Here is a 27,621-nt window from a genome sequence, read left to right on the forward strand (position 1 = left end):
TTTTAATTAAAAATAACTTTATTTTATTACAAAAGCAGTTTACCTAACTCAAGACATTTCAGCATGGTTTTACTATCCAAGAGAATTTTTCTCCAGAGAAATACATCTCTTGGTTTGTAATAAAACCAATGAAAACATTTCAAAATGCACTGCCATAACATTATTGTCATTCTTTTACACACTTCGACACTTATGCTCTACAGATTTAACTCAAGGTGATACCACTACGGATATTAGGCTTAGGATTCAAGCCACCTACGCGGCTAGCAGCACAGAACATACATGACATTCTGATTAAATACATGCAAAATCCTCACACACAATAAATAGCTTCATAAAAATACCATCTGATCATCAGAAAGGAGTGTACTTCAATGCAGAAGGCAGCCCTTGTCCTACAATGTGCTGCAAGCAGCCGAGGGAAAACTGCCTACACCAAGCAGGGCATGGGGCTTCCCTGCAGGTGATGCGCATATAAAGCAAGCTGCAAGTTGGGAGACACTGAACTGCCTGCAGTTCCCATCCCACTGGGGTAACCGTCTCCAGTATTGTCCACAGTATTAAAAAAAAATGTAGAAAAAGCTGAGTTTCAGGACTTTTCTTGCTATACTATTTCTCTGCCCAACAAGTGAGCATTTCAAGTGAAAAGGAAACAAATAAAAATAAATGACAATACACTAGATTCTACTTGTAAGGTACCATACACGGTGGCTTCTGCATTGTTCCTCGGGGATACGTAACAGAGGTGCATCAGGAGTGACAGTGTGTCTACGTTTGACAGTGATCTAGTTACAGCAACTGGATTCGTCTGGAAGGGGCATCCACTCACTGACAAACGGAGGCCACGCTGCATTTGTCAAGTATCATGGGGGAGACCAGCTGGCCACAGTAGCGACAGCCAGACAGAGGCACCCATCGCAGGGCCACTGCTCCTGCGGTCATGGCCACGGCTTTCCCAGAGACCACAAGGGCCATGTCTGCCTCTGCTCATTTTGAAATTTAAAAAGCAAAAAATCCCCAGTGTAACTTATTATCAAGAAGGCATCTTTATTTCCCGGTGGGATAGAGGTGGTCCCATCTAGCCTTCGTTCCCGACCCCTCAGGAGGTACGGAATCAGTCCTCTCTGGCCATGTGAGGCACAAGCCTCAGAGAGAAAACAGTAGCTACAAGAGAATGTAAAGGCTGGTCCCCTTTGGGGAAGCCTGGCAGCCAGACCCTGCCAAGAATATGGAGCAGGAAAAACTTCTCTACATAAAAAGGGAGCCATGGATACTACTCTCCTGTCACCAGAGAAGAGGCACTTGAGAGCCGAGTTCCTGACAGCCTCTTCTACCTGGTCACCTGTCTCTTCTCTCATGGCAAGAGGTAACCACTGACACTCTTATTGCACTTTAGCCTGCTCTCCTCCAACGCATGCTCTCACTGAGCAAAAGGGCCTTCCTGAAGTTCATCCTCACCCAGAAACCAGTCCTAAAGCAGTGCATTCGCAGGTCGGGCAAATCTCCAGCTAAGGATGCAGGCGGTCCTAGGTAGAATATTGAATGCCTAAGTAAAATGGCATTTGCAAACTTGGGTCAACTGAGGTTAAGAGTTAACCATTTCGGCTGCTGAAGAGTTCTGAGGCACCGTGCAGTGATGAGCCTGTGACGCAGAAGGGGAAGAAACATAGTGAAGGTTTTCCAGGCCTCATTTCCAGAAGCCTCAAAGGAGAAGCTCCCGCTTAATTTCCTGTTCTAGCCTCAGTGATGCTGGCATCCCAGGCTCTTTAGCAGATCCAGTTCCTCGGAGAGGTCTGGCCTCGGCTCACACAATCAGGAGAGCAGTGTGAGGGACGCCACTGAGGGGCGTCTAGGCTCAGTCAGCACATTCTGAACTTCCTAGGAATCAGAAAGAGAAGCAGAGCCATTACACCACAGCCAAGAGTTGAACAGAGAAAAGCCAGAAGAATCCATCCCCAACCCTCGTGCCCACATCCAAACGCATGTGAGGACACACTGGTATCCCCGCACACACCTTGACCCTGGGGCCTCAGGTAAACTTGAATGGCCTGGCCATGTAATGGCTTCTTTCACAGAGAAGCTGACCTTATGACAACAGTAGGGTACACGTCTGTGTCAGAACTGGACTCTAAGTTACATATCTGAGATATAAAGCAGAGGTGGGTTGGATCTCTGCGGTGATGGATGCTGTATCAGCCAGGAGACCACACACACACACACACACACACACAGTAGCAATGTAGCCACAGGCTATATGGCTTCTGAGGAGGGTCACAACTGTTATGGTTACCCCAGTCCACCCTGAAATCAGCAGCCAGAGCAGATCAACTTCTTCCCATGAAATGGTATTTAATGTTTACCTTGTAAGAAATTCTTTCCCTTAGAAAATTTGTTTCTGAAATATTAAACGTGCCTATGAATTCAGTCACCCAGGGATCTTGTTAAAATCCTGGCTTAGTAAGTTTGGAAGGAAGCCTCTGATTCTGAATTACTAGTGAGCTCTGGGTCCTTGCTAGTGCCCTGTGGGGTAAGGCAAGAGAACAGTGGACACCCATTGGTCTTCTCCTCCAGGAGTTAGGTACCATCTCATACCATTGGCTGAAGTTTGCTTAGAAACAGGCAGGACATATTTTAGAAACAACTGCTTGGCAAATTCTTAAAAAACTCCCAAAATTTTCTTTACAACATATAACAAAAGTTACATGTAGTGTGTTCTATTGTGGTTCTTAATTCTTGCACAAGTACAGAAGGTGCAAGGGACTTGACAACTAAAGTTGATGCACGGCCAATAATGTCCTTCCCACTTTCGCCCAGAAGGTGGTGGTAGAGAGCCATGCTTATGACCCTGGACTCCAGGCATTCTGAGAACTTAACACTGGTTTGCTAAGTCTCATTTTGTCCAGTATGAAACAGTTTTGGAAGACAGTAGATGAGAAGAACTCAAATACAAACATCATCATCATTATCATAATAATAATAAAAATAATACCAGAAGCCTTCAGATAAGGTCAAGTTATTCAACGACTTTATTAACCCATTCTATACAGGCATGCACATAAAACACATTTTAAATACAACTATATACACATTAAATGGACCCAATGCAATATTTCATTATCAGTATCACAAGAATAAATCAGAATGTTACTAAGGATTAATATCCTCACTTTTAGCAGAGCTGTGCCTAAGAAATCTGCAATAAATTCTGTTACTGGGCTTCCCAAGTTCAGCCCATTTCCATCCAAACCAGCAGTGCTCAGTCCCTCTCTTTATCACATGCCCCACTGTGATTGGTCCTTTGCTTTTGCCACAGGGAAATCACCACATCTGAGTAAAAAAAAAAAAAAAAAAAAAAAAACCACACCCAATTCAGATGCCTCTTTAAAAACCGAGTCACCTGACTGTCAGTCACACCAGTGAAAGGCTTAAGGAAAGAACTACTCTGGCCCACTCTCGGGATCACTTTGTGAATGCACACTTCCCTTTGTATAAGATTAAGGACAAGCACAGCAGACTAAAACCAGCAGCACTCTCAGTGAGGACACAGTGGCCCGTGACAGGGTCATCTGAGGACACATTAGGTTCAGGAACGGTGAGAAAAGGGAAGTCCTGCCTCGTAAGCAGCAGACCGGATGAAGCAACTTCAAGCAGAGTCAAAACGTAACTGCTACTGTGACTTCCATAAGTCACAGCTCTTACGACATTACCTTAGCTAGACTCACAAAATCACACGCAATCTACAAAATCATCTTTCAAAAAATAATGAGAAGTTGGTCATTATCTATAAAAAGTCCAGTGTATAGAACTTCTTCATAAAGGAAACATGCAAAATATTGTTCCTTCGTTGAAGGAATTACAGTAATGTAAATAGACTACCAGTCAGGACAGAGACATGAGAGACAGGAGGCAAACAGACCTCTCGTCTTCTCAACACTACAAAATGAAATTCTTAGCCACACTTCCAATGAGTGTCCATCACTTCTAGGGAAAAGCCAAGATCTTGCGTGGCAGGCCTGCTACCTGGCTCAACTGTTACATAATTTTAAAATAAAAAAGCTTTAAAACACAAACAAAACTAATACAAGGAAAACTGGGTGGCTGAGACTTCAACAAGTACAATGTTCTTCTGAGACTGGAAGGGTGGGGGGGATGCACATGAAACCCATCACTGGAGCTACCTCAAATGCCCATGGGACTCCCTGTTCACCGGTCACTCCAGGCTAAAGAGCTGCTCTGGAACTCAGAGAACTCACATGTGTCCCAGAAGACTCATCAGGCAGACTTATTCCTTAACAATTACTGTTTTCTCAAATGAGGTGCCTGAGGATTAACTGTGGCTTTCAAAGAGGACTATTCAGATTCTTGCCTGAAGTTCCACCATTAGGTCTGGGAACACAAACATGCTCTTAGGAGCCAGCGGGAGTGGCGAGCACACACATAGCGTGTCTAGAGATGATGCGGTGACTCATTTACCAAGGGAAGAGGCCCTACATCGATGGTCAGTAGAAACAAGATAGGACAGAAACAGTTCTCTAAATTTAAAATCTTTGGGGTTTCATTCAGCTTTGAGTTTAAAAATAAATAAATGAACAAATAAATACAAAATATTCCTTTCTCTTCCATTGTACACAGGTAGAATTTACATAGGTAGATTCAAGTCTTCACCTATTCCCTCGAGAACAAAACTGAAAGCCTCAACACAGGGTACCCACAAGTCATCTCTTCTCTGTAGGGCTTGTGACACAGACACAAGCATAGCAGGGTAATCTCCTACCTGCAAGTAACAAGGGGAACGGGAAGGATGAGAAGTGGGACTTCCCTCGACTCTGGAGAAAGAGCCCTTTCCAATGTTTTCCTGCTCCTCCGCTCTGCTCCTCTGACGGATCTGGCTCTAAAAGCTCAAGGATGTTGAAACCCCTGCTGCTTCTCAGCTGCAACTTCCACTCCCTGTTATCCAGGGATAACAAAAGACTACCCCAGCTCTTCTTGTACCAGAAGCGAACTAACACAGGGGAAACCGAAAGAGCGAGGAGTAGACAGAGTCAGAATGATCACCCAGTGAACCGCCCCTATAAATGGTTCTTACAACAGGGGAACCTAGCTCCAGGTGGTCAGCAAGTCTCCCCTTGCAACTAGATCCTTAATTCTTGGGTCAGGGTTCTCCCTCTCCCCACTCAATAGCTCTGAATTACTCTTACCTGGCAACAGAAGAAAGGACTGGACGCCAATTTAGACCAGAGCTGCTACTGACTAAGCAGTAGACAAGGGAACCATGTAAAAGTGCCAGACCTACCGCCCAGCCCAGCCCACATCTCATCCTCACACTGTGAGAGGACATCCCAAACCTTGGGGTTTCACATCCATAGAACAAGAAAACAGCCAGAAGGCAGGCTATCCTCTACCCCAAATCAGCTCTTCTAGCCTGTTTGCTTCTTTTACAAATATTAATTTATCAATTACATCTCCTGTCTTTTTTATTTTTACTTTTAGTATTTCATACATGAGTACTGTATTCTAGCCCTCCTACTCCCTGTCCAACTCCAAAATTTTCCCTACTCTCTTTCAAGTTCTTAATCCCTCCTAGTTGTTATTGCATTCATATGCATACATACACGTACACACACGTGTGTATGAATGAAAACCCTCTAGATGAAGAGCCACAGGCAATCAACAGTTACTGAAAGAGGGAGACTCAGTCTTCTCCAGAACAAGCCCCCATTGGTTATCCAATCGCTATTGATCGGCCCTAAACACACACACACACACACACACACACACACACACACACACACACACACACACACCCATGCCTGGCTCTTAAGGGTTGGCTTGTTGTTGTTGCTGTTTTGTTTGTAATCTCCAGGGCAAGGAAATTGAAAATGTTTGTTTTGTTTTATCTTTTTGCCTGTGTTTTCCTCACTAAGGCCCGTACCCACAAACAAAGGTCAAAAGGGGACAATGAACACTACCTAACAGGAATTGCCAGTTTCTTAGTCTTGGCCAAGTTTCAGGAATCTAGGCGTCTGAAACAGACTGAAGCAGCTATGTGGGATGGAAGGGTGGAGGGCTCAAGGCCAGAAGTCAGTAGCCTGTGATGATGACCTCCATCAGCTCATGGCTCTATCTCCGTGTACCTTCAGCTTGCATGAATTCTCAGTGTGGGCCCAAGGATACATGTTTAAGTCAGTAATGTGTTGCACATCGCCTGTAATGCCAAGGGAAAAGATGGGGCTAGAACCTAAAATACCTTTCTAACAAAGCAGCCTGCCTTTGAGGGTGTAACTCATTCAAAACTGTGCTCTGCTCCAGCATCAGAACCAAGAATTCAGAATTTCCAGTCTGATACATATTTATCTAAGATAACAATACGCTGGTATTTTCTATCCAGCTTCATAAAGTGAGATTTAAAAAAAATATTTTGTTTAATTTTATTTATGTCTATGTGTGTATGAGCTGCACATATGAAAGCACCTGGGGAGCCCAGAAGAGAGCCTCAGATTCCCTGGAACTGGAGTTACAGGCTGCTGTAAGCCACCCGACATGAGCATTGGAGTGGAAGAGCAGCATGGCTCTTAACAGCTGAGCCATCTCCCCAACCCCTCAAGGACCTTCTGACCCTTAGTGTGCTGACCACTAAGGAAGTAATTTAAACACCCACATATCTAGGCTCCAATACAGAGATCTGAGACAGTGCTCAGCCTGACCAGGGGAACCCAGGCAAGTATGTCTTTCAAAAATTCTCCAGAACACTCTGAGGTCTGTCTCTGGATAAGAACCATGCAAAAAGCTTTTATCCCCAGACAAAATCTCACAGAAAACTGCTACCCTACTCTCACCAGTTGGCCCCACATGACAAACTGAGAGGTAGGGAGTCACCTGTCTCTTCTGAAGAGTCTCCTGAGACCCTTAGATCTGTCCCTTAGAAAAGTGAACTCAGTGGACTGGTACTGAGCTCAACAGACAGGGCCCTGGGCCACTGTAGAGAAAATCCCCCTTAAGCAATAGATACATATAAACTTCCGAGAGCCAAGCCTCAGGAGACAACTTAGACTACTGAGATAGTTTCTCAATATAAGCAAAATGCCCCAATAAGAGAGGTTAAATTCAAAACTTTTTTTATGCTCAAAAACTAATTTTTCATGTAAAAATTTAGCTTAAGGGAATTACTCTTAAAAGTACTGGTAAATGGTAAGCAGCTTTACTGAACTTATTGACCACCCTGCCTTCTGCCTGGAGACATTCAGGGCTCAATGTTGGATCCTGGTCCTTTACACAGTCCCAAAGGTCATGGGGCTGCATGAAAGCTACTGGAATTGTGAAGAAACTGAGAGCCACAGGACAAAAAGTCGGAACCGTGAATTTGTAAGAACTAGACTTCATCCTACCCAGCCCCACTCCACAGCCAACAAAGGACTTTCTGGCTCCTCGAGTTAGTAACACAAACCAAAACACGTCCACATCCTTAGAGCCAGCTCCCCAGGACAGCAAGAACTCAGGGCTGTTTCTCATGGAAAGAGGCAAGAGCTCTCACCCTGTCCACTTGCAAACTCCAGGGCTTTCTGTGGATGTTCTGCAGCCTGGGCTGACCCTTGCAGGACCTGGCTGGAGAGGAAGGCAGAAGGGAAAGGAAAAAGACTCTCCCAGTGCAGATCCAGACCCACTTGCAGACAGCAACAATGGGGCTCAGACTCCTATCAGCCATCCCTTACTTTAAGACACCACAATGCCATGCATCACCCCAGACAACCCAAAGCGAAGCTGTAAGACACGGAAGTCAAATGGAGTATAGGGACAGATTAAAAGGACACTGGTGAAGGACACATGGGTTTTCTATTTCCCTCTATTCAGCACTCCCTCCCATCCCACCCTCTCCCCCCCACCACACACACACTTCACAGAGACATTAGTGGGTCAGACATGAGGAAACAGAAGAACCAAGTCCATGAGTCATGCTTGGCTCCTCGTCCTTCAGACCATCCCATCTGGGAACCTGTCCTAAAAAGACCCAACTTGCCATCTTGCCCCCGGCTGAGGTGTTTACACTAGAGAATGTCTAAGGCTGCTCTGCACACGCATGAGCTCATATTCCATGTTCAGATTAATGCTGGGACGGGAGTGGGGTAAAGTTAAATGACTTCTTGGCTGATTAGTGGCAAGGGCAAGAGGCCAAAGCTGGAGGGAAACACACAATTACACCACCGGAATGCTGACTTGGGTCTTCGGCTGGTCCGCCCCTTCTTGCATGTCCAGAGCTCGGAGAGGGCTGAGGGGCTTGAGGGGCCGGCTCCCAACACTGTAATTTCTTGGACGCCTTATTGTGTTCGAACTGGACAGAGGCGTAAAGCTGTTCCTTCTCATCCTTACAGGGGTTTGGCTCTTGGGGAAGTTGTGCTGATTGGAAATGGAGGGACACCACACACGTGAAAGCCACACCAAAACCTTACCCACGCTCCTGAGCCTAACCGTCTTCCTCCTGCTTCTCCACACACGGGCCAAGCAGGGCAGAGTCTGGGCCCATGGCCCCAGAGGAATAAAAGGGTGATCACAGAAGACCTCTGGGGACCACGTTGAAGAGCAGTAAGGGAGTCAACAAAGGCGTTTGCTTAAGACCACACAAGTTACCAAGAGCAGACCAAGGAGCTGACCTGCATCTGCTGACTATGCTGGCAGTGACTCCCTGGACCCTGCTTTATAAAGGGAGACATCCTGGGACTGCAGCAAGGGGGTTGATGCATTTCACTTCAGCCAAACGCTTTCTATATTGAACTCAATTCCCAGGAGCTAACTCTCAGGGCTAAGATTCATCAACGAGACACTCATTTAGAAGAACTAAAATCCCTTCATCTTTCCCTCTCAGAAGTAAGGAGACCTTTACAGGCCACGAATTCTGGATTTGTTTTCTTTGTACATAAAAGAAACCCAAGTCTCTGGATACAAAGATTCAAAGACTCAAGGCAACCAGGAAATACTTACAGTTGGCTTATCACGATGTGTGTCCACAGCCTCCACATTGAGTTTAATTGTTTCCACTTTGCAACCTGAAAAAAGCAGGAAAGAAAAGCTGTCAGAGCTAGGCATGGTGGTTTACTCCTGAAATTCTAGCACTTGGAGGCTGAGGCAGGTGGATTGTCATGAGTTCCACACTACCTCGAGTGCCAGGCTAGACTCAACTAGTCCCAAAAAACAAAACAAAATAAAACCAAGAAATAAACAACCAACTAAAAGAGGGTAGGGGTAGAGAGGACAAGGAAGAGAGAAAGCCACCAAGAAACAGCTCAAAGAAAACTTCAGTCCCAGCATGGTCGAGTATATGCTGGAGGCATACGTGTACTCCCAGAGAATTGCATATGCATATGCTCTTTTCAAGTGCAAGCTACTAACAGAGCAATCCTGCTCTACAAAGAGCCGTCTATCCTGACATTCCTCAGTCCCCACCTCTCACCAGCTCAAGCTCATAGTTACCATAGGCCACAGGAGTAAGTTTGAAGATGGTGTGGAGAGGACACCTCAAGTACGGTAATTCATCTGAAAGAAGAAAGACCCGGTGAGCAAAGTCTTAGTATACAGAATAAGGTCATCTGAGGAAAGGAGGACCTAAGGGGCTCATGAGAATTCTTTTCCCTGACCATCCCCTGGAGCAGCACAGCCCCTCCCCTAAACTCGGCAAACTGCTGAGTGATAAGGAAGGAAATAAGGCCAATGTAGATCTGAAATGCAAGTTAGAAGGAAGGGGCTCTGCAGCCAAGGCCTCCTGGAAAGGACGACAGTGGCCTACCCGAGCACTCAAAAGCAGTCAAAGGCTTCAAGCAGCCAGGCCACAGCAGTGCTTCCTGCTGCTGTTCTAAAACAAGTGCTCTACCCCAACCCGAAGGCTCAAGACAGTTCTAGTAACCAACCCGCAAGAGCTAGACAGACAAACTGAACTATTCAGCCGCCCGCCTTGATGCTGCCAGCAATGCCAGCTGGAGCTGGCCCTTAGGCACATCAGGAAGCATCAGATCAGACATCCTCACTGCTGGCTTTGGTGGCAGCAGACTGGAGTGGCTGACCAATGGCTGCTGGGAGCTCCACACTGCAGCCTCAAGAATGCACTTTAATATGAGTGGAAGAAAAGGAGAGCCAGTGGTCAAGAATCCTGGTACCACCAAGTCCAGCCTTGTCCCTCTGTGTGTGCTTATCCCCTCCCCATCCCTTCCCTCAGACAGCACCTGCTCCTTTATCCAAGAAGTAGGCCAGGAGGCAGCGCATGACAGCCTGGTGGGAGATGACGAGGATGTTGCCCTGACGCTCCAGCTCCATGATAACAGGCTCGAGTCGCTGCACCAAGTCCTGGTATGACTTCGGAACAAGAAAGGAGAGCTGGTGAGAGGCCAGGTGCATGCTGGCAGCCAAGTAGTTGGCTATGCTCCAGAATCGAGAGACTACTCTGGGAGGCATGGTGCCTCTGTGTTGCCTAATGGCTCCAGCCCTGGTTCCCTCAGACTATCCAGAGCTTTCAAGAGCAATATTTAGACTCAAAACCACAGTTCAAGAAATGCAAGTGTGAATTCAATGTACTTCTCTTTTACTCACAGACACTAACAGGCTTCCTGAAGCTCTGCCATCACATGTCATTTACCTTCGGCATGTACCCTAGGTTAGGAAGCCATTTCAGTAAGGACAGCAGCTAAAACATGGTGAGGAAGAAACGCATGCCCCACACTTACTTGGTCACTCTATCTGCTGTAGAAGTGGAGTAGAGGGAAGAGAACAAGAGAGGCAACATGATCACGCTCACTCTGAACATTCTCTGTCACCCTGTCCCCTAGAGAGCTTCAAAAGCTAACGAAATGTAAAGCACTAACTGTCTAGGCTGAATTAAGGTGTGGCTGGCCAAAGGCAGGAGAACAAAGGACTGTCAAGTCACCCCTTCTCCTCCCCTTTAGAAAAGTGCCCAGCCAAGCAGCAGGCAGCTGCTCCAAGTGAACGAAGCCTCACCTCCCCACCAGGGTATCGATATAGGTACTTCTCTTGATCTCGAAGGGCAAACTCCTCTGGGTACCGTTTCTCGATCTCTGCATATGTCATCTCCTCACACACGCCCTGCAAGAGCCATACCGACGCATCAGGACATGGGCGGGCCGACATCAACACATCCCCGACGAGGACCACGACACTGAAGAACAGCAGTGCCTCACTATGTGTGGACACCATGTGCTGCACCTGCCTGTGGCCACAAGTCAGGGGTCACTAGGTGCCGTGGAAACGAGGCACTTCAGAGAGAGGTGGTTTCTCTAGCTTGAGCGGCCACTCTGTCCTACTATTGCAAGGAAAGCCACAGGTCAGCAAGAGTCTGCAGAACAAGAGGAGCAGGAACCAGAGGAGAGAAACTGAGGGGAAGAGAACCCTTGTGGAATGAATAAAAGAGAAGGAGGGAAGGAGAAGCAGCTAAGCTGAGCATGGTGGTCCATGTCTGTCAGCACAATATTTCGGATGCTGAGGCAGGAAGATCATTAGCTCTAACCCAGGACAACCTGGATTAGAGTGAGTCCTGGTACCAATAAAACAGAAAGCAATATATATTTGAGCTAAGCAATAAAGAATGCCAAGAAAAATCTGGGTAAGTATTTTCTCAGAACTGCTGGCTGGATGATTAAAGCAAGTATTACAGAACTGGGTAATTAGGAATTACAAAATAAGTCCTTGTTAGCTCCAGTCTCTGCAAGCACCAGCGGTTCAGTTAAAGACTGGAGTGAATCTCACCTTGGGTTCAGGTACGAGAGCAGTCAGAAAGCCCTGATAAGGAGTAGTTAACCCCTTCCTCGTCTAACCTCTGAAATGACTGGATTCAGGTTCCTCAGTTTCTAGTTGATGATTCTAGTTCTCTAAGCTCCTCAAACTGTAACTTCTGGAAGTGTCGATGAGAAACCCCCACTCACAGCATCAATCTCATTCAGGATCTTCCACTGCTCGTAGGTCACCCCGAGGGACTCAGCGGTCTGAATGGTCCTCTTCAACTGGCTCGTCCACACCTTGAGGTCCTGGATCTCCTGCTCCTCCAGAAACTTCTTCAGAGCCTGAGCAAACTAGGGTTCGGAAATAAAAGCTAAACAAAGAAAACCCACCACACCACACACACAGTACACACAGAGACTACTAGCCATGGTCAAACTATAAACCCAAGAGGAAATGAAATTCAGCTGGAGGGCTCTGTGTCACGTCACACATAGTGCCCAGTAATCTCTGATGGCTGAATGATCACAGCAGAAAGGGTCTCAAGTGACCCGCACTTCAATCCAGAGTTAGGTACAGTAAGCAGAGAACATCCTCAGCACTGTCAGTGAAACCACAGCCTAAGCCCAAATGGGATTTAAGCAGGAGGGGATAAAACAGATGACCTCCACCACGCCCTTCTAACTCTAAGCTCAGGAAATCCAGCCTGCTGGCTAACTGCTCACCTGCTTGCCTCGAAGTGAAAGGCCAGAGTCACCCCCAATCTTTCCCAAGAGATTGAAGTCACTCTCTCCATGCCGGCAAAGGTAGATGGTGCGAGGCTGGACGTGGATATTCATAAGGTAGTAGACAATTTTACTCTGGATGTAGTCCTGGACTCTGTTGACCAGGAATCTCTGGCCTACGTTTATCACCTTGATGAAAGACAGATCCCTGGGATAGGGTACGAAGAAGAAATTCACAGTAAGAACATCTAAAGCCAGGAGTGAGGCGGTCAGGGGAGCAAGGCTATCAGCACCTGTTGACAAACACAGCGCTTTGGAGGCTAAGGGAATAGGGCTCGAGTTTGACCCTGACTCCAAACAAATGAACAAAGTGTATGGGGAGAATGAGTTGTATACTGACTGGTAGACCCCCATCAGCCCTTCCTTCTCTCCCAATCACTGCCATATTTATAGAACAACCAAATGTTAAGAGATAGATTACATCTTTAAATTAAGACAGCATACAATTTATTGAACATCCAACAAGCATATACTCTCTCCTTGGTGTTTATCCTGTACCATGAAATATGTGTAAGTATGGAATACAGAATCCAGGCTTCCCAGACCTACACTAAGTGACTTGAAGATTTTGCTAACTTCAAATTTTGGTGAGAAAGACACATGGGCTCTCACATGACGTAGTCAATATCTAGACAGAGCAACGACTGGAAAGGGGGGCGAGTTAGCCAGGGTACCTATTGCACCCTGAGCCACCTAATCAACCTCTCTGCTATTTGCTTTGTGGCCATAGGATTTTTCTTAAAATTAAAGTAATGAGCACTTATTCAAAATAATGATCAGGTTTTCTCCTGTACAACACGGTAAATCACCCAGTGACCTACCACCAGAGATAAAATCTATAATCACATATACTTATAAACATAAATATCCTTCTGGAATATCTCCTGATGCCACATCTAGGGCAGTGCCGTTCAGTCACTTATTATAGAAATGCTCCTCAATATTTGTATTCTGGGAACTCCATGTGAAGAAAATGAAAAGCTCAAAAATCTAATGAGCTTGCTGCAGTGATCTAACACTGTGCTATGCACACTTGTGCTGGCTGGTTTTCATAATCAACTTGACTGGGCACGAGAGACACACCCCTGGGTATGTGTGTGAGAATGTTTCCACAGAGACTAAATAGGGGAGGAACCCTCACCCTGACTGGACAGGTCTCGAGGGTCCTGGACTCAATCAGGAGAGAAAATGGAGCGAGACATGGGGCCTCACACCTGTGCCCCCAGCACTAGCACCGCCCTGCGCTCAAGGATACACATACACAGTGATATCTTGACTCAAAAAATGGGGTAAGAGGGGAGACAAAGTCAGGTGAGCGCTACTTCTCTGCTTCCTGAGCCTGAGGTAAGCAAGCAGCTCCCTTCCACTAGCAGGGGTGGGAGCCCGTCCTGCCCCATGTTTTCCCTGTCATGGGGGCTGTTCCACGCTGACGAGCAATCCGAAACAAACTTCTCCTCCCAGAGTTTCTATGCCAAGTGTTCTGCCATCGTGAAGAGAAAAGCAGTGGGTATAATATTATTTCATTGAAATATAATCCCAGCACTAAGGAGGTGGGAGAAGAAGGGTTAGGGATTCGAGGTTATACTATATAATATATAGCAAGTTAAAGGCAGCATGGACCGTGTCTCAAAAACCCGAACACACGATCTCATAAGCCAGTGTTCTCACAGGTTTCCATATATATACTGCTTTTCTGCAAGATGGACTTAACATTTCACTATACCCCACACCAGGCAAATAAATCTATATTCCATGCCTCGCTGCCATGAGACATTACCACAGTCCTGATGGCTAGCACTGATCAGACATTTCTCCTTCATCCAGGCAGTGTCCCTGAATTTATGTAATATATATGTAATAAGCATATATATTAAATACAAATTATGTATGATAAACTTTAAAATGATGATGCATCTAAGAGATATCCTATAGCATTCTAGTTCAGACTTGCTAAATCTGGAGCAGCACTTATTAACTTAAGATGATTTGGATCCCTAGGAGACATCTACCAATATCTGAAAACATTTTAGTTGTCAACAGTTTGGAGGTGTTCCTGGCACCTAGTGGACAGAGGCCAAGAATACACAAAGTAGTCCCTATAACAAAGAATTCCATAGTTCAAAATGTCACTAACGCTTAGATGGAAACCCTTGCTCTTGAGCAGTGGTTCTCAACTTTCCTAATGCTGAGACCCTTTAATACAGTTCTTTATGTTGTGACCCCCAAACATAAAATTTTCATTGCTACTTCATAATTGTAATTTTTCTAGTTATGAATCATAATATAAAATGTTAACATGCAGGATATCTGATATGTAACCCCTGTAAAAGGGTTGTTCTATCCACAAAGAGGTCCCAACCCACAGGTTAACTATGGATATGTAAAATATACAACACACATAAATATCTGTGCTGAATAGTTTTATGTCACCTTAATATAAGCAAAGTCATCCGAGAGGGAAGAACCTCAATTAAGAAAATCCCTCGGTAAGATCAGGCTGTAGGGCATTTTCTTAATTAGTGATTGACGGGAAAGGGTCCAGCACATCGTAGTTGGTACCATCCCTGGGGTGGTGATACTGGGTCCTATAAGAAAGCAGGCTGAGCAGGCCATGAGGAGCACCCTCCATGTCCTCGGCATCCAGGTTCCTGCCCGGCTTGAGTTCCTGTTCTGACTTCCTTCAGTGACAGACTACAAGATGGAAGTGTAAGTCTAACAACCCTTTCCTCCCTAGCTTGTTTTTGGTCATGGGATTTTATCACAGCAATGGTAACCTAACTAAGAGAGTATCCCAATAAAAACCTTCTTCGGTAAAATGACATAAATATCATACGTTTAGATTACCAGAAACAATTAGAGACCAGCAGGGAGAATGACACTTTTCCTCCTGCCTCAACCCTCAGATCATGGTGTTGAACCTTACTTATCATAGTTGTCTGGGTCAAGGGGCTGGTAAGTGACTTTGTAGCACTCGATTCTCTTCAGGAAGTCCTCCATCACATTCTCCCTGTTCCTTTCAGGGTAGTCAGGGCTTGACACCTTTACTTCCTGAAAGCACAGGAACATAAGGGCCTGGTCAGAATTCTGTTCTTAACAGCCTCCGACAAACAGCCACTGCTAAAAACAGAAGAAGTCCATACACAGCTTTTCACTAGAGCACTGGCATTCCCCACTCACTGGACTCCCTCATCCTGTCCTGTGACCCTGGCAACCAAGAAAGAGAAGACAACTGGGGAGTCATGTGCCTGCCTTTGGCCAAAGGACAGAGGGAGTCACGCTGCTAATACTACTTCTGAGCCCTGGCCCCTTTATGTATTTGCCTGCAAACACAGAATGGGCTCCAATTTCCCCCTTCTGCTTCGCAGAATAGGGTATATGACCCGGTATTTGACTTAGGAATTACTGCCTCTTCCTCAAATAAAGTAACTCCAGTTCCTATGATGGGAAGACACCTCTAGAAAAGCATACAAAGATGCCTACTTGGCACAGAACAAAAAAGCCTATCCAGTGAGTACTGTCTGGTGCTGTGCCCCACAGGGCATAAGAGTGCAATAGTCAATGCTGATCAGAACATTAGACAACTACTGAATAAATAACCTTCCTATCAGGGTGACTGAACAGGAAAAAAGTCTAATCTGGCACAATATCTAGGTCTTACCAGCAGGAAAGATCAAAACACAAAGCCAGAACACCCACAGTCTAAGGTGTTCCCCATTCAGCAACTCATTTTTAGTGTATTCCCCGCAGGCCCAGGTTCTTTTCCCAAAAGAAGAGTATAAAGGTACAAAATATTCTCAGATAAAGAAGATCTGTTTGCTTCCTTCTTTCACTACCCAGAATCCACACACATACACCACACACACACACACACACACACACACACACATACACACACACCACACACACCACACACATAAACCACACACACCACACATATACACACACATAAACCACACACACCACACATATACACACACATAAACCACACACACCACACATATACACACACATAAACCACACACACCACACACATAAACCACACACACACACCACATAAACCACACACACACACACACACACACCACATATACCACACACACACACAGACTGAGACTGAGTGACTACAGGTGACAGGGATGACACTCACCAGAATATTAGCAGCAATGACATCAGGGTCATCACAGACAGATTCCACAAAGAATACCTGGCCATGGAGCAAAGGCATGATAAACACGTCAAAATGTCAGGTTGTTAACTGAAAGCACATACTCACATACTCCACCCAGCTACCACACCTTCAAGATTCATAAAGTGGCCTCTTCCTTTAAAAACAGATCTTACCACATCCCCTGGACCTTACAGGCCAAATAAAGGTCAGAGAAAGGATCTAAACAAAAACACTTGAGGCCTCGGCATATGCCCCAAGTGGACAACCAGACAGCTATCCTAATCCTGTGCTCATCAGAGTCAAAGGGATCGACAGTCCCACCTCTCCATCCTAGCTCCCACCCCGCTCCTGCCTTTTCTTAAAGCATAGAGTCAGCCTACCTTGAAGGCATTCTGCTCAGCAAAATTCAAAATCATGTCCCTCCTCTCCCGAGTGGTATTGGTAGCATCAAACACCTAGGCAGAAAGCATACAAAGTAAATGAACAGGAGGAGAAAAATGAAACGGTGCCCAAGGCGGACTCCAGGTGGAGATAAGTAGCCAGGATGCTGGGAGAGTGGCAATGAAGGGGAAGCAGACGAGGCTTACCGCAATCTGCCCACTCTCTTCAGTAAAATAGGCCTTAACATCTTCCAGTGCTACCAGAGCACACTGTCTGCCATGAGAACAAAGGAAATCAGCAAAAAGAGCTAAGATCAAACGAGGCTGGAGACAACACACACAGTGTGGGAGTCACTTCCCACTCGATTTCTTTACGGATATGTTTCCCCCTAACTAAATCTTTCAGCTTTCCCATGGAAGTTTACACACCGTCCTACAACTTCCTCCCTGTCCAATTTATAGGCCTTATACCTCTTTAGGCATCACACAAAAGCATCTTCTAGAGCCCTGTCTGCTACCCACCTAACCCAAGCTGATCTTATAAACGAATCACATCCATTAAAATGCTCCTAAGACATTTCCGGAGGAAAAATGGGGGCCCTCACACATTCGGTCTCACACTGTTAAAACAAAAAGAAAAGACTCACTTGCGGATCTTCATAGCCTCTTCATTGTCATGACGAAAGAAGTCATAAGACTTATAGGACTTGACTGCTTCACGCCGATAGACCCCAAGATTAAACACTGCAGGAAAAAACAGTACAATGGCCCCACTAAAGGAGACGTCTTGGCCTAACAGAGTGGCCCATGGGATGGAAAAAGCACCATTGTATGTCAAACAATACCAAACTAAGACAAGTTGGGTTAAAGCCCTGACTTATAGGAAGAATGTGGGCAAGTCTAAAGCTGAGCTTCTCTCTCCTCAGCTACTGTCTAAGCAGGGTACCACTAAGGTTCAAAGACAGGGCACATATGCTAAGGGTTCTGAAATATCATATTCTCATTAATTCTGAAAACTTCTATCAAAATTAGGATGATCTGTCTAGGCCTGGAGGAGACATGTCTGAGGACAGGAAACAAATCCAGTAAATGAGGAAGCAATCTTGACTTTCATCAGAAGCATTATAGGACCTCGCTGTTAGAAAGACTAAGTCTCCCAGAGGCCTGTGGGGCTCCAGAACTAATCAACCCCCTTCCCAAGGGATGAATGGCCTGCACCTACCTTTGGTGGGTACCCCAATCCAGTTGAGGTAGCGTGTTAGTTTCTTGGACACGTAAGTTTTACCCCGGGCTGGCAAACCAATCATAACAATGAGGGTTGGGGAGTTGGTCATGTAGGAAGCCCATGCTAAAAGAAAATGAAACAGGCAGAGCTAAATGACTACATGTCTCCTGAGCTTTATGTCTACACAAGGAACTTCATAGTCATCATCTCAGAAATCTACAGGGCAAAGGTTCAGGAAGAATGAGATGGCAAACTGCAGCTATATTTGGCATATCCTCTCGAAACAGAGTTAAGGTCATGCAGACTTCCATAAAGTACCCACACCCAGGCATTTTTTTCCCAAGTCTTCAGAGAGTTCCCAAGATGGGGAAAAAAAATAGTAAAGATTAGGAAGAGAGAGAATACTAATAACACTGCAGCTACGATTCTATCACCCCAAACCAGAGTGACTTTAAGAGAGTCCCAGATCCTACCTGGAGGATCCCACAAATCCCTCCAGAGCCAAGGCAAACCTCTGATGCAAAACGAACCCTGCCTCAAGCTGTTTTGGCCACAACACTCAGGTCATTAACTCCTCCTCCACTTTAATCTCTAAACCACAGTGATATTCGGTAGCCAAAGCCTGCAGGATAAAGGTCTGAAGAGACTCCATAAAGGTTCGGATCCAGCACAAGACCTGGAGGCCTGCGTGCCTCGACAGCTCATACGGATGGCAGACGACCGGTGGTGCCCTCTCCGTAGGGATAACCTCTCTCCTTTAGACGGTTAGTGACTTGTACAGCACAAACACTGGAATCCAGACCTGTGCTTCCCAGACAGTTTGGCTCCCTAGCAAGAGGCCGTTTTCAGTTTGCTCACGGGACTGTCTCCTCCCTGCACATGCTGCCCCTGAGCGGAGGTGGAGAAAAGACCTGCATTTGCACCTCATCAGCTCCTTTCTTGAAGCCAAGCCCCAAGCTGATGTTACCAGGGAAAGCTTAGACTGTAGGCTCTCTCCAGTGAGAAAGACAAGAAAAGGGGGGAAAACTACCTTAACCTTCTGCTTCCAGCTCCTTTTCCAAAGGGATCCTGCAACATGTGTCACCTAATGGTGACAATGCCACTCTGAGGCTAGGCATCTTCAATGCTTCAGTGAGACTGGTCTCACCATGCCAGAAACTAAGACAGAGGGGCATTTTCCCACACATGTGTACTAAGGGTCTGCATCCTCGTTAAAATATATGTGCATTGCTGCTGGGACACCTCCCTGTTTCCAGGGATCACGGGAAGAAACATCCTAAAAGGGAGATATGGCCCACCATGATGTGGGAGGAGAAAGGCACCCACCTAATTGATCCACAGTTCAGAACCCACTGGGCTGCTCCCCGCCTTGAAGACAGCCACTTCAGTCTCCTTAGAGTCTTTACTTTGTTTAGCTTTGCTAAATAAACTTCTGCTTAAGCATTCTATTAAATGTCTCTATGAATTCTTTCCTTCAACAAGAACTAGGAGACCACTGACCAAGAGTCCAACCCCTGTAGCACGGAGGAAATTGCTGACTCTGGACAGGAGCTCCAGCAACACAGGTCACGGAGCAGTCTAAGCAGCCTTCATGTCTAACTACACAAGGAGCTAAGAGGTGAGTAAACAGCACCTTGTAGGTCTGTGGGCACTAGTCCCTGAGCATGGACCCCAGCAGGCAAGAGCCTGCCTGGCATTAGGTCTGAGCAGTCTTCATGCTCTTCAGCTTCAATGCATTCTCCTCTGAGCATGGCTGACTCGGCTCATTAGCCGCACTTGCGGGCCTCTCTGTCCACATCTTCTAGCCCATTAGGCACGTCCCCCAGAGGAGATGCTTCCCTCCCTGAAGATCAGAGAGAAAGCACGCTTAGGAGCTGCTCAGAGAGAAACCAGGGAGGAGCTGCTCTGTGTTCCCCATGCTGGGCAGAGAAAGCTAACAACAGCAGGAAACAGGGTTGGACACAGGCACTCCATATTCCTACTCTTCAGCACGGCTCCTCCTGCCTCAGCCTAGAGCAGCTACGTGTGCGCAAGTACATACACACACATACACACACACAAGCATGAATGTGCGTGCGCGCACACCCACATTCCTGCTAAAACCAGGGCTTCTCATTTTCTAGGGGAAAAAAAAAATAAAAAACAAAGACAAAAACCCAAAGACTATTCCCACCTCACACTGCCAGCTGGTAACCCTGGGAGCTTATCCTGTTAAGTAGAAGCACCCTTGAGCGTGAATGCAGGGACTTCACACAATGACTGACCTAGAGATACACAGCATCTCCTGACGTAGAGTGGAAAACTGTTCCAACCCTGAAATTCTTCTATCATTTTTATACAGAGTTAAACTTTCTTTACCTAGTTTACCAGGCTTCAACTCATTTTCTCTTTATAAACATGCCTAGTCAAAATGAGAGCCTGACAGTTTCTTTCACATAAATGGAAAAACTAAACCCCAGAGAACTTAAGAGCTTGGCCCATAGGACCACAGAAGAAAGTCAAGGTCAGACTTCTTGACCACATTACTGATCTCATGACTGCCTATTCAGCCTTATCTGCTAGTTCTTGGCCATCACTTTAGCACCTAACAAAAGGTCCTGTGGAAAACATGACTATGTTCTCCAGCTGGGAAGATGTCTGGGAGGGGCCAGCAATTAGGACGGTTCCTGGTCCCCTCATCATCAAGGACATTTTCCATTATCCACATTAAACAGGCCCAGTATTTTGAATGTGCAACCCATAAAACATTATCATTACTGCTATCTTAATTTTATTCATTAAAAGTTATAAAACCTGATTATCTACTGCTGTTTTAACTGATAAGTATAAAAGAATCAAGTTCAAAGAACTGTACCCAAATACTAAGAAAAAGAAAACTGAGGTTTCTGTCAGGCAATGCAGCCTTAGTTAGGAATAGCCAATCTCCAGCAAAAGCATCTCTTGAGGCCCGAAAGCTTCAAGGAACACATACAACAAGGACAAGGAACACCACTGGGTCTATAACGCTCCTTTTACTTCTGAGAGAGCACTGCTGATATGAACATGCAGAAGTATGAAGGTGTCCACTGAAGCATTCTTTAGGACAGTGAAAAGTTCCAGTTAATTGGTTGAGATTCACTCAATGTAGAAGGAGGTCAATCTGGATTCGCCAACATGAGAAAACTAAAAAAGAGCAAAAAGTGTCCTAACTACTTACAAAGGAAATGGCAACAGAATAAGTATATCATGAGTCTACCTATGTTTGGTAATGGGATACACCAGAACTAAACACCTAAGAGAAGTGAATTTAACAGAGATAAGAGAAATTGGAAGAGATTTTACTTTCCATGTTTCCTTTTGGAATTAGGTGAGTTTTCCTCAACATGTACTACTTTTGTAACTAGGGTTTATACACTTGTCTTCTCCAGATCTATTCAAAATATTTTAAAAATAAAAGGAAACCAAAAGATGAGAAAGAGAAAAAAAAAGGCTTAATAAGGAATGCACACAAAACCCTCACTTCCTGGTCTGAGACTCCTGAGACCACTCACCTAGGTACCTTAAAAGGACCCCAGCCAGCACACCTACAACCCCATCCCAGGAACAACTCAAGTCCCAGTAAGGCTCCTTAGAGGTCTTGGCTCCTTATAGTCATTCTCGGGCCTTGAAGCAAAGCCCAGTCACTCCCCAGACTCAAAATTAGCAAGCAGGTGTAACGAGCAGCAAAGAGACAGCAGCTGAGCTATAAATAAAGCGGCACGAGGCAGCCGGGGAGTCTATAACAACCTACCTTCTCCACATCAGGCGGAATGGTGAGTCCAGGTCTGTCAACTTAGGAATGATACCTACTGCTCAGTGAAGTTTAGAAAAAGAACACAGTAACAACAGAACAGGAGCCTATGTATCTACTCTCGTTAGGAGGATGGACCAGAACAAGACGTTCAAACTGCTGAGTCTTTTCAGGGCAGAGAAAATAAACTAATATTCTCCCAAGGATCTTACAATCTCACAGTCCAACCATGAGATAAGAAAGGCAGGGTACTAAATGACAACTCAGAGTCCTTGAGCTGGGGAGAAAGAGCCATTTTAAAAGAGCAGAGATTAGAAAAGAACAGCTAGGGCCAGGAGCAGGGAGGAGTCTAGAGAAGATAAAGGAGACCTAGAATTGGCTTCGTAATCAGAAGCACCAGGTAGAAGAGTGATGGAGGGGTTAGGGACGCAGGAGCAGCTAGCTGGACAGTGAGGGAGAAATGTGAGCCAGCTGGCTCTGATGGCACCCCCATCCCTCTCCACTGTCTTTGGGATTACATACTCTAGTAACAGGAGTACATTCCCTTTAAGAGAGCCACACTGGGTCAGAACATGTGAGTAAAAATACTGCCAAACAATAGGAAACATTCTTCACTGAAAAACACTTCTTTACCAGGCTCTTAAATGACGAGTATAATGAGTCTAATTCTACTTATGTTTCAAGAGTAAACAGAAAAGGTAGAGTCACTTGTGAAAAATGGCACGCAGCAGCTACTTCCGGCGCTCATCTGAGTGCTGGTCTGTATGGACTTGTGAAAAATGACACGCAGCAGCTACTTCCGGCGCTCATCTGAGTGCTGGTCTGTATGGACTTATCTAATTCTCACCTCACTCCCGGGAGAACCGTTTCAGTATTTCCACTTTATAACAGAGTAAACTAGGTTAAGAGTGGCACTGGACACCTATAACCCTAGCACTCTGGAACTAAGGGAAGCAAATCACATGTTTAACGCTGATCTGGACTACATAGTGGGACCTGTCGAAGGAAGAAAAGAGGAAAGGAGAGAAGGGGGCCACAGGGGATAGAAGGCCAAAGGGGGGGGAGTAAACTGAGGGAGAGGAACGTTAAACAAATTGCTCACGGGAGCACAGCTAGGAAACAGTAAAACCACTATTCAAACCCAAGCAGTGTGACTGAAGGGGCTACAAGTAAGCACCTTGCTGCCTAGTTTACTCACAGTTTGCCCTCGGGACTGGCTTCCTGCCCTGGCAAAGAAGGGAGACCCTATCCATCCACAGAGGTATGCCAAACTCAGTACTATGACTGCATCTATCCAGGACACATCTCAGGGATGGCAGAGAAAAGAGCACAGACAAACAAGAGCATGACACCACGACGGAGCCTCTGGGGTAGAGTGCCTGGTCTCATGCTGACCCCACCCCCTTCCACCCGCTATAGACATAGGCACTTCTTCCTAAAGCGAGAACTGACCAGAAGGGTTCCAAAAGAAGGTGTATTCCATAACGAAGACCAAGAGTGCTAAAACACTTCTGAGGGTTCCAGAACTATCTGAGGACCAATGCCCCAGTCTTTTAGGGAACTCTAGAACCTTGCTTAGGAATGTAAAGTCAGGGGAAGGAGAAAAGATTCTTCATTCCCCTGCCACCATTTCCGCCATCTCTGCACTTAGGTAAAAGAATCTGCAAAATGCAAGGCTAACCCTGTAAGAATGTAAGGCACCCAAGACACTGATAGTGTCAGGGCTCATTCCCCTCAGGCCCTAAGTAACAGGACCTGTAAGAGTTTACACCTGCAACGTGTTTGCTTGTTTTCTGAAACAAGGTCTCAAGTAGCCCAGGCTTACTATGAGCTAAGTACCTAGCTGAGTACAACCTTGAACTTCCGACCCCGCCTTTATCTCACCAGGGCTTGGACTAGGGGTGTGTACCACCCTGCCTGGCTTCTGCCCGCAACAGAGTGTCCCGGATCTAGAACACAGTCCAGGAGATAAAGGGAAACTGAGAGACTGACAGCCCCATGTTAGTCCTGTACCTTGACACTCGGCCATCCTACGTGTATAACAACTTGTTCTAAGCTTCCAACATCAGGCAGGTGCTCCCATATCTAATGAAAGCAGTAAGAAACTCTGGACCACACAGCAGTCAAGCTCCAAAGACACAACTCACTAAGCCTACTTGTTTGGGGCAGGAAATAGCCCACTGTAGACTTTGTTTTAAATCCTCTGTCTGATGTGGGATTCTTCTCTGTATGCTGTGAATACCATCGGTGAATAAAGAATCTGCCTTGGCCTGTTGGGGGTGGGGGGAACTAAACTGAATATTGGGAGAACAGAGGCAGAGTGAGAGAGAAGCCATGTAGACCTGCTGGAGATAGACGCCGGAACTTTTCCCCGTAAGCCACAGCCTCATGGCAATACACAGATTACTAGAAATAGGTTAAATTAAGATGTAAGGGTTAGCCAATAAGAAGCTAAAGCTAATGGGCCAAGCAGTGATTTAAATAGAGTTTCTGTGTGATTATTTCGAAGCTGAGCAGCCAAGAACCAATGAGCGGCCCCCTCCAACATATGTCAGACACAGTGGCACACATCCATACTCAAGAGGTTAAAAAAGGAGACTTGCATGAGTCACTGGGCAACCTGAGTTACACAGTGAGTACCCAGCAAGCCAGGGCTCTGTAGTAAGACCCTGTCACAAAATAAATAAATGTAAGTTGTCATGCCAAAGAATTACTATTCGCTCCCACAGTGTGAGAGCGTCTAGAATACAAATACAATTCCAGGACAAAAAGAAAAAAGAAAATCCTACGAGGGGGCTGTCTTCCAGAACTCACAGCATTTCTTCCCCGCCTTCCGAAGGTTTGAGGTGTGAGATTTACAGCTGCTGCTGCTGCTGCTACTGCTGCTGCTCCTGTGTTCTGTGGAAGATGAACTATTCCCAGACATGGTAGTTCTTCGGGAGACACCTGGGGAAAGAGAGAGAAGAAAATACAAGGAAAGCGTCCCTAAAAATAATACAGAGATTAGTGTGATACAAGCAAGGAGCCCTTAGGGAGATTCAGGTCCAGCCTCTTCCTCCCAACTCAGACACTTGTTCTTGGACAAGTCACACACCTGACTGCTCGCCTATAGAGCCGCACTCCAACTTTGCATTTGCTTGCTGACCTGTTCACACTTATATCTCAGATCCTGCAAGTCTTCCAACAATCTTTTAAACAGAAGATTTTCCTATCATGATTATTCCATTTTGCTTTATAAACAAATCAAAGATAGCCAACTAAAGTTCTCCAATTTTCTTGACCTCACATTCTAGTTTTAAGGCTATGAAGAGAACAGAGGAGGGAACCAGAAGTGATGTGGAGTGGGAATAGGGCATTGTCAGGAAAGCAATCTCGAGCCAAAGGTAAAACTCAATTTTGCAGAGAGGAAAAAATGAGAATGGGAACAGTGGTGAGAATAGAAGGGCAGGGGCAGAAACGTGTTCCCTGAAGGATGAACTGTAACGGGACTGGGATATCCCTAGCAGGCTCAGTTCTCCTCCGGTGTTTTCCGTTCTCAAGTCCTCCGCCCTACCCTCTCCTATTCACCCCTTGGGATCAGCGGAAGAAAATGACTTACCTTACCTGCACAATAAGTCTTGAGTCCTAATATCAACTAAGGAGGGAAGGACCGGGGCTCAGGTATCAAACCCAGATAGATACCGAGGAGCTCGCTCACTCAAGACAAAAGGTACTATTAAAAAAAAAAGCCAAAAAATAAATAAAATAAAACCCGTGCACTGCTCCTCGCCTGACAGTACAGATTCTTCAGTGCTCACACCAGCTGGGGCTCAGCGTCCCTGAAGGTCTGCACGCCCAGGAGTGCCGGGAGAACTACACTTCCCGAATGGGCTGAGCACCACCGCACTGCAGCTTAACCGCGCCCGCGCAGCACCCCATCCTCGAGTCCAGACTGCTCAACTATCGCTCACCCTATTCGACCTGCCCTATTCGCCCTCCCGGCTGTGGACCTGGTGTCGCCACCGGAGCGCCGCGAACCAACCTGGCAGACTGACTCAAGTCCCGGCTCCCGGGGTGGGGGCAAATCACGTGCTCCGTTTGGCTCCGCCCACCCGCGCGTCAGCCCTCACCTGGAGGCAGGCTGGACCAATGAAGCATCTGCAGGGCAGGAGGCGGGCTGCCGGAGAAGCCGACTTAGCTTCGGGAGGACCTGTGATCGCCTAAGGCTGCCAGTTCCCAGACCAGCCGACTCAGTGGAGCTTGGTGGCATCGTTGCTTGGGAACAGATTGAGCAGGAGGCGGGGTTAACAAAAAGCCTTACCTTTTTTTCTTATTCTCGCGAGACCTATTTGACTGACATCTTGAGTGGGGGTAACTGGTGGAAACGAAGATTAACGCCTTCACTCCTGAATCCCAGCTAGACTTGGTGGTTCCCAAGACCGGGGAGGTAGACATTTGCTTTTAAATATGCCTTGCTGGCTACTAGGGTGCAAGAGCTAACTACAACTTATGATCAGATCCTGGAACCTAAGCCACGCATGCTTGGAACCAGGAGCGTTCCTGGACCCAGGTGACTCCAAATCACGTTCCTTATTTCCTCCCACTACCCTGACCCAGACTATATTATCTATGGTCGTATTGAAGAACCAAGGAGGAAAAGTGCACCTGATTCTGGTGTCGGGGTGGGGAGGAAAAGATTGGCTGTAATTGAGTCATGGGGGGGGGGGGGTTTCAGTGGGTTTTCCAACGTTCCAGAACTACTTTTCAAAGTTATCCCCAGCACACCGTTGGTGCTTGATTCCATGACAGTCCCTTGTGGGAGCGGGGTGGGGTGGTTACTGCTTTAGCTAAAGGCTGAAAACTGAACGAACGAAGGTGCTTCTACTCGTTTCTTCTTTACCTGGGGATCAGGTCATCTTCCAGACGGCCCGAGTGTGTTTACAACCCCAGCGTGTTAGAGCATGCTATAAACCCCGTCATTATTTGGCGTTTACTGCACTTTTTTTTAAGTGTTCAGTCTCGGCCTCTCGGCATACAAAGCTGGACAATGGCTAGTGTGCCTGGAGTGTCTAGTGTGTCTTCTTCCCCGTCTTCTGCCTCTCAGCCACAAAGAGGACTTCCTGTCGGGATCCCTGGAATCGGACTGGAATCCGGGTGACGGCAGTTCGTCCTCTTTGACACTGCCACCACCTGAGTGAGGCAATCGCCTTAGGCACAGCTGCTGACCTCAGACAGTCTTTCTGAGGTGGCAGAGGGACGCTTTCAAGTTCGTCTCACTGAGGAAGTCCGGTCGTCCGGTCCTCTTAGCCTCGATGAATCAGTTCGGTGCGGCCACGAGGCTCGTCAGCAGTCCCTGGCTGCTTGGCAGGTCCTGTGACCTTCCTTGGCATGTGTTTACCTTCTCAACCGTGAGTCGGCTTTTCCTGGTGTTTGAAGGGCTGCTTTCATCATTTCCGACCTCCCTGCAAGGTGACACTCTTGCTCGGCTAGACTCGGGAACTCCTTCCCCGCCCTCCTCCCCGGAGCATAAAGGCTGGCGGACGCCAAGGGCACCACACCGCAGCGCCCGGGAAAGCTGGCCGACCTCCAGCCTCCAGCTCCAG

At 46.5% G+C, this 27,621-nt stretch overlaps 1 protein-coding gene across 18 annotated transcripts; it reads right to left on the reverse strand.

Annotated features, from left to right (window-relative positions):
* On the reverse strand, positions 1-27,532 carry Pfkfb2 (6-phosphofructo-2-kinase/fructose-2,6-biphosphatase 2). Of its 18 annotated transcripts, XM_075987823.1 has the most exons (18): positions 26,919-27,532; positions 26,149-26,293; positions 24,854-24,985; positions 18,268-18,393; positions 17,693-17,789; positions 17,253-17,319; positions 17,046-17,120; positions 16,645-16,701; positions 15,421-15,545; positions 12,438-12,645; positions 11,919-12,065; positions 10,978-11,082; positions 10,209-10,338; positions 9,463-9,525; positions 8,974-9,038; positions 8,212-8,391; positions 7,532-7,598; positions 1-1,878 (listed from the first exon to the last, which is right to left on the reverse strand). In XM_075987823.1, the coding sequence occupies exons 2-18, from the start codon at positions 26,174-26,176 to the stop codon at positions 1,856-1,858; spliced, it is 1,695 nt and encodes a 564-aa protein (XP_075843938.1). In that variant the 5' UTR covers positions 26,177-26,293; positions 26,919-27,532; the 3' UTR covers positions 1-1,855. The 18 variants fall into 18 exon arrangements, with proteins under 18 accessions (XP_075843938.1, XP_075843937.1, XP_075843948.1 ...); XM_075987822.1 differs by lacking the exon at positions 26,919-27,532 and having other exon boundaries at positions 7,532-7,602; positions 26,149-26,298; XM_075987833.1 differs by lacking the exons at positions 26,149-26,293; positions 26,919-27,532 and adding an exon at positions 26,061-26,141.
* Between the last annotated feature and the right edge of the window lie 89 nt (positions 27,533-27,621).

Source organism: Microtus pennsylvanicus, chromosome 10, assembly GCF_037038515.1.
Source record: "Microtus pennsylvanicus isolate mMicPen1 chromosome 10, mMicPen1.hap1, whole genome shotgun sequence".
Classification (NCBI taxonomy): Eukaryota; Metazoa; Chordata; class Mammalia; order Rodentia; family Cricetidae; genus Microtus; species Microtus pennsylvanicus.

Coding starts and splice junctions, on each gene's coding strand:
- Pfkfb2 (XM_075987820.1), bottom strand. CDS start 26,176: ATGCTTCATTGGTCCAGCCTGCCTCCAG. Junction 17,121..17,252: donor AAGAGAGTGGGCAGATTGCG/GTAAGCCTCGTC, acceptor CTTTCTGCCTAG/GTGTTTGATGCTACCAATAC. Junction 15,546..16,644: donor TCATTGCTGCTAATATTCTG/GTGAGTGTCATC, acceptor CTGTGCTTTCAG/GAAGTAAAGGTGTCAAGCCC.